This window comes from Plasmodium reichenowi, chromosome 2 (assembly GCF_001601855.1).
Source record: "Plasmodium reichenowi strain SY57 chromosome 2, whole genome shotgun sequence".
Taxonomy (NCBI): domain Eukaryota; phylum Apicomplexa; class Aconoidasida; order Haemosporida; family Plasmodiidae; genus Plasmodium; species Plasmodium reichenowi.
The window spans coordinates 357,518-365,117 of record NC_033647.1 but is presented as its reverse complement, the minus strand read 5'-3'; the positions used below and the strand labels follow the sequence as shown (position 1 = coordinate 365,117).

Below are 7,600 nucleotides of genomic sequence, written 5' to 3'. Positions count from 1 at the left end.
TTTTTTTTTTTTTTTTCATAAATGATAAATTAATTTATAGAATTCTTATTTTAATTTTAAAATTCTGCATGACCAGGATATCTAGGGAAAGGTATAGTATCCTTTATATTGTCAACTCCTGTTACTAACATAATCAATCTTTCGAAACCTAAACCAAATCCTGCATGTGGATGTGATCCATATTGTCTTAGTTGTCGATACCACCAATAACTATCTATATTTAGCTTTTTTTCTTTTATCATTTTATCTAGGCGTTCTAAATTATCTTCTCTTTGTGAGCCACCAATGACTTCACCTATTTTAGGTACAAGAACATCCATAGCAGCAACTGTTTTGTTATCCTCATTTAATTTCATATAGAATGCTTTTAAATCTTTAGGATAATTATATACAATAACAGGTTTTTTAAATATTTTTTCAGCTATAAATCTTTCATGTTCTGATTGTAAATCCATTCCCCATTCAACTTTCACTTCGAATGAATCTGAATAATTTTTTAAAATCTCTATAGCATTAGTATAAGTAATTTTAGCAAAATCTTCATTTAATATATTTTTTAATCTTTTGATTAAATTGGTTTCAACATTTTCTTCAAAATAATAAATATCATGGAAATTATTATTTAGAACATATTCGATACAATATTTTATATAGGCTTCCGCTAGCTCCATATTATCGTATAAATCTGCAAAAGCTATTTCTGGTTCTATCATCCAAAATTCAGCTAGATGTCTAGAAGTATGAGAATTTTCAGCTCTAAAAGTTGGTCCGAATGTATATACATCTCCCATAGATGAACATAAATTTTCTAATGATAATTGTCCACTAACTGTTAAAAAGGCTTGTTTACTAAAAAAGTCTTTTTTATAATCAATAAGATAATTATCTTCATATTGTGGAGATGCAATAATATTACTACTACTACTACTATTATTATTATTATTATTATTATTACATGCATTATTATTTAAACTATCATTCATATTATCCTTTTTTCCATTTTTTTCATTAAGAGTATCTTCACGTTTTTCCTTTTTCTTGTTTTTCAAATTAATCCTTGGTATGCTACGAATATCACCATTTTCATTTAAAAGTGTCGTGACTGTAAACATTTCTCCTCCTCCTTCACAATCTGAGGTCGTTATAAGAGGTGTGTGAATATATAAGAATCCCCTACTTTGAAAAAATAAATGCGTTGCAATAGATAAAGAGTTTCTAATTCTAATTACTGAACTAATAAAATAACTTCTAGGTCTTAGATGTGCTACTTCTCTTAGAAACTCTTTCCCGTGATTCTTTTTAGATAAAGGATATTTCTGTGGATCTAAATTTTCACCATAAATTTCAAAATTATGAATATCATTATTATTTAATGCTAATTCTACATTTTCTTTTAATAAACCCTTTTTATTATTATCATTCTGAACAGGTGATATAATCAATTCACCTGTAAAACGAAAACAACAACCTGCTCCACATTTTAATAACTTCTCATAATTTTCTATACACTGATTTACAACAACCTGTAAATTTAAATGACATGATCCATCATTTAAATTCACAAAACAAAATCTTCCACCTCCTTGTTTACGTATAGCTTTACTCCAACCACATACTGTAATTATTTTACCAATATAATTATTTTCTACTTTATCACTATTATTATTATATTCCTTTTCGCTTCTTGGAACATTTAATACATTACATATCTTTACTCTTCCTCGACTACCTCTCTCACTTATTTGTAATAAATCTACCTCTGGTTTTAACAACCCTTCAGTTATTGGTTTTAATTTCTTCATCTCTATATCCTTCTCATTCTCCACCTGAAACTCTTGTGCCTTTTGTAAAATTTCCTCATTCACAATAATATCGTCTTTCTCACACATTTTGAAAAATAAATCAAATAAATATAAAAAAAAATATATATATAAAATATATATTGTATAACTTTTATTATTGGAGGAATTATAACAATGTTATAAATATTATATATTTATTAAAAAAAAAAATATATATATATATCATATATTTTTAACAAAACTTTAATGTAATTATTTTTTTTAAGAGAAATGTATTCTTTATATATTTTATTATAATAATATTTTTATAATTTCCTATTTTTTTAAAGAATCTCACTACATAAATTCAAATAATTATATATAATATATATATATATTTATTTATTTATATTTATTTTTTTAATTCTATTAAGTATAGAAATGTAAAACAAAATAAATATTATTTCGTATATTTATTTGTTATATATTTTTATATAAAAATATATTTAATAAAATAAAAAAATATAATTAAATGTATATATATATATATATAATATAATATATATATGCATATATATTTAATGGTGATAATATAAAATAAAATATGACTATATATGAATATATCATATTATTATATATAATATGTTCAATATGTACCTATTTTATAAGAATGTTAGAAATATATATTTCTCATCTCTTTTTTTTTTTATGCATATATATAATATATATATATATATATATATATAATATATACATATATATAATATGAATAATATATAGGGGAATAATTTATTATATTATTTTTTTAACTATTCAAATATTATATTATAATATTATATATTATTTTAAAGAAATATATAGATTTAAAAATAGAAAATGCTACATGCATATATATTATAATATATATCATTTAATAAAATATATATAATAGTGAAAAATGTATATATTATATATACTACTTTTAATTTTTAAATAGGTACCAATTTTATAATATACAAATAATATATATTTTATATATATATATATATATATATATATATATAGTATATTTTTTTTTTTTTTTTTTTTTTTTAAAAAGATACCCCTATTTTTACCCAGTGTATTCATAGTACACGCTCATATATTATCCTTTTACAAATTCTTTAATATATTGAAAAAACATTTTTATATATTTTTATTAAAGGTAAAAGTTTAAACAATTATCTACTTAAGAATACAAAATTGGTGTTATTTATAATTTTAAAATGTACAAGGAGGAAAAATTCTTTTTTTTATTTTTTTTTCCTTAACGGCCACAAAAAAAAAAAAATAATAATAATAATAATAATAATAATATATCTCAGTAATTTAAAAAATAAGGTAATTATATAATATATAATATATAAACATATGAACAAAAAGAAAACTTTAAAATAATACAATTATAAATTGACAAATAAAAAAAAAAAATTAATTATTTAATATATATATATATATATTAATGACATAATAATTCAAATGGGATATATATATATATATATATATATATATACATATGTGTATGTATTTTTGTTTAAATAATTTACAATTAAACATGTGTATAATAGTACATGATTATAACGTAATTATATATAAAAAAGAATAAATACATAAATATTTGCATATATATATATATATGTGTGTGTATGTATGTTCGCGTGTCTGTGTTTTTCTTTATATCCATTTGTTCGTTTTAATATTTCTACCCTTGGGATTCATATATCCCTCTTGCGACAAGTAGCCTTTGCTTGTAGCTAATCAAAAAAAAAACTGGTGTAATACTCCTTTGGTATATCTGTAACATTATATAACAAATCAAAATATTCAGACCAAAATAAAAAAGATTTTCGCTTATGCGTATTTTTATGTAAACATGAATGCAATATATATCTTAATTGTTCTGGGATATTTTTATTTGTTACACTTAATTTTTTCTTAGCATATCCAACATGAGCAATAATATCTAAAGGATTTTTCATATCACTAAAAGGAATTTTTCTATGAATCATTTCCCATAATATAACTCCAAAAGAATATATATCAGCTTCTTTTGTATATCCTTCACTTCTTAATACCTCAGGAGCTGTCCATTGATAAGTCCCTACAATACCAAGATATTTAGGCTTGTTATATTTATTAAATACAGATAATCCAAAGTCACATATTTTGATATCTCTTGTTATGGAGATTAAAATATTTGAAGATTTTAAATCACAATGCATAATACCTTTATTATGTAAAAAAGCCATAAAAGCTGTTATATCTTTAGATATTTTAATAATATCTTGTAATTTCATATTAATTTTATATTTATGTAAGATATCAAATAAAGTTCCATATTGAATATATTCTAATACTATAGCTCTTGGATTATTTATTGCTCCTAAAAATAATGTAACATTTGGATGTCTTAAATTTGATACAATAAATAATTCTGTAAAATATTCTAATATATTTTTTTTTTTATTTAAAAATATTTTTAATGCTGTATTATTAATACTATAATGTATATCAAAAAATTTATTTATTCTTAATATATTTTTATTACCATATATACATCTATATACATTACTATAACCTCCTCTTCCTATTAAATTTAAAATGTGTAATTGTTCTTTCTTTAAAATAAAATCTTCATTTATTTTTTCATTTAATTTACTATTACTTTTCTTCTTATATTTATATTTTTCTCTTAATCTTAATAAATATTGTATACATAAATATATATATTTTCTCATCATTCTATTTTTTATTTTCATATCTTTTAATATCTTCTTATCGATATATTTTAAACAATAACCATCCAAACGATGATAGATAAAAATCTCTAATATTTCTTTTGGTATCCCTACCAAAAAAAAAAATAAATTTAATTCAAAAATGTTCCAGTATATATAATTCTGAGCTTGAAATAATTTTTTTTTTTTTTTTTTTTTGGTTTTTCTTAAAAATAATGGAAATGTATCACGTTTTAACTTGTCATAATTTTTTTTTTTTTCCTTTTCATCCATAGGAGGTTTTAAAACAAACACATTATCCAAAAAGTTGTCATTAAAAATGTAATTATTAAACAGCAAGTTCTTATCATGTTGTTTTAATTTTTTATTCCTCTTGCATTTATAACTTTCCTTTTTTTTTTTTTCAAGTTTATTTATTTTAAAAGAGGAGCATTTTGTTTTGCATTTTATACACACACATGTATAATTATGTAACTGGTAATTATATAATTGGTTTTTATTCTTAATTATAGAAGAATATTCACATTTGCTATTATTCCTTTTTTTAATTTTTTTCTTTTTATTTCCATAAAAATTATTACTATCACTATACATATTCATTTGATAAGAATTCGCGTTGTCTGTATTACTTCTTGTAGTAAAATTATTACTACAACTATTTATATCATCTACAATGGTTTCTCTTTTGTTTGGTATGATATTATATGGGATATCATTTGTTCTTATATCATATGTTCTTATATCATATGTTCTTATGTCATTTGTTCTTATATCATATGTTCTTATGTCATTTGTTCTTATATCATATGTTCTTATGTCATTTGTTCTTATGTCATTTGTTCTTATATCATTTGTTCTTATATCATATGTTCTTACATCATATGTTCTTACATCATTTGTTACCTTGTCAGTAGAAATCTTTTCATCATTTTGTTCATGGACAAAAATCCTTTCATCTTCCTTGTTTTCAACAGTTTTATTAAAAAAATTATATATACCTTTTTCTTTAAAAAAAAAAGGTACTTTTAATTTATCTTTTTTTATTTTATCCTTTTGACTGTTATAAATAATATCATGCTTACCACTTTCTATATTATAACATTTGTTATATTCATTTTTAACTAATACCAATTGTTCAATATCATTGTTTTTGTTTGTTCTTTTTAAAAAAAAAGGCATTTCAATATTCCTGTTCTTTTTTTTATTTTCATGATCACATATTGAATTATTGTGAAAAAACTGTACTTCTTGATAAATCATACTTTTCAAGTTGTACAAATGTTCTTTCTTTTTGTTATTATTAATCATTGTATAACTTTCTTTTTTTTTTTTCATATTTTCTATCATACTATATTTCGTTTTTATTTCATTTGACAAAAACAAATAACCATTTTTTTTTTCATCACAACTTATAGTTGTATGTTTGTTTGTTTTTTCATCATTGATTATAGCTGTATGTTTGTTTGTTTTTTCATCATTGATTATAGCTGTATGTTTATTTTTTTTTTTTTCATCACTAGTTATATTTGTATGTTTATTTTTTTTTTTTTCATCACAAGTTATAGTTGTATGTTTATTTATTTTTTTTTCATCACTAGTTATATTTGTATGTTTATTTATTTTTTTTTCATCACTAGTTATATTTGTGCTTTTATTTTTTTCTTTCCTTTTGTTATAAAGTATCACATTTTCATGTTGTGTTTTATTTCCCCCCTGTGTTATGTTATGTAATTTTTCCTTGAAAATATTATATGTATTATTATTTCTATTAATAGTATACTTTTTATAAGTATGTATTATACCCTCCATTTGATTATTCTCTTTCTTTGTATGTGTGACAAAAAAAAGTTCCTTTAGACATTTTAAAAAAGTGATTTTATCATGAACATTTTCTTGTTTCTTTTTTATTTTGTGTGTTATATGTTTATAAAAATTTATAAATCCCAAAATTTTGTTTTTATATTCTTTTTGTAAGAATAAATAAATTTTTTTTTTATTATGTGTATTATAATGTTTCATGTCAATATTCTTCATGTTCATATATTTTTGATCATTTGAAAATAACATATCAACGTATATAATTTTGTTTTTATAAAATATACAACTATACATAAAATAATTATTATAATTAATTAAAATACCTTTCCCGTGTTTTTTCCCTTTTTTATAAGTACCTATATAAATATATCTATTTTCATGGACGCAGATATTTCCCTTGGCAAATTCGTTTTCACTACTGTATTGGAAATTTAATTTATTATTATGATAAATATTATGGTCATAAATATTGTCATGATAAACCTTTTCATGATTAATATTGTCCTTCTGATCATCATTATTGTAAGCACTAATATTATTTACATCCTTATAATGAATTTTACCTTTTTCATATATTCCATTTGGAACTTTATTCCTATACGTATGACCACACAAACAACATATTAATTCTAACCCAAATAAATACTTTTCATCATTTTTAAATAAACCTTCATATTTATTTCCGTTATTATTTATTTGTAAACCCCATCCATTCTTTTGTCCGTTTTCTATTTTGCCGATATAAACTCCCCTGATAGTTCTTATATAAGAAACGTTATTACATTTTATTCTTTTTCCCATATCATTTTTTTTCACACGCACGAAAATCAATACTATTTTTTTCTTTTTTAAAAGAGCATGTTAAAAAATATATATATATATATATATATATATGTTATATGTGTATATATTTATTTGGTAACAATATATAATATATGTCGAAAAGGTATATATGAATATTATCACGTATGTATATTACACACATACATATTATTCATTATATATATATATATATATATATATATATATATATATATATATATTTATGTATATTTATGTATGTTTTTATTTTAACATTTGTAGATAATGAAATGTAAAGATTATTTTATTTATATAAATTAAAAAAAAGGTATATAAAAAATGAAGGATATAAAATTATTTAAAATTTTTTTTTTTTTTTTTTTTTTTTTTTTTTTTAAAAAAAAAAAAAAATAATTAAAATTTTTAAAAAAATAAAAAAAAAAA

At 20.4% G+C, this 7,600-nt stretch overlaps 2 protein-coding genes across 2 annotated transcripts; both read right to left on the bottom strand.

The window, feature by feature from the left end:
- Positions 1-56: 56 nt before the first annotated feature.
- On the bottom strand, positions 57-1,889 carry PRSY57_0210700 (asparagine--tRNA ligase, putative; the record flags this gene model as incomplete). Its single annotated transcript, XM_012905541.2, has 1 exon — positions 57-1,889. The coding sequence occupies one exon, from the start codon at positions 1,887-1,889 to the stop codon at positions 57-59; it is 1,833 nt and encodes a 610-aa protein (XP_012760995.2).
- Positions 1,890-3,553: 1,664 nt separating this feature from the next.
- PRSY57_0210600 (tyrosine kinase-like protein, putative) lies at positions 3,554-7,156 on the bottom strand (the record flags this gene model as incomplete). The annotated part of the gene is made up of 1 exon (XM_012905540.2): positions 3,554-7,156. One exon carries the CDS (start codon positions 7,154-7,156, stop codon positions 3,554-3,556), a length of 3,603 nt encoding a protein of 1,200 aa, XP_012760994.2.
- Between the last annotated feature and the right edge of the window lie 444 nt (positions 7,157-7,600).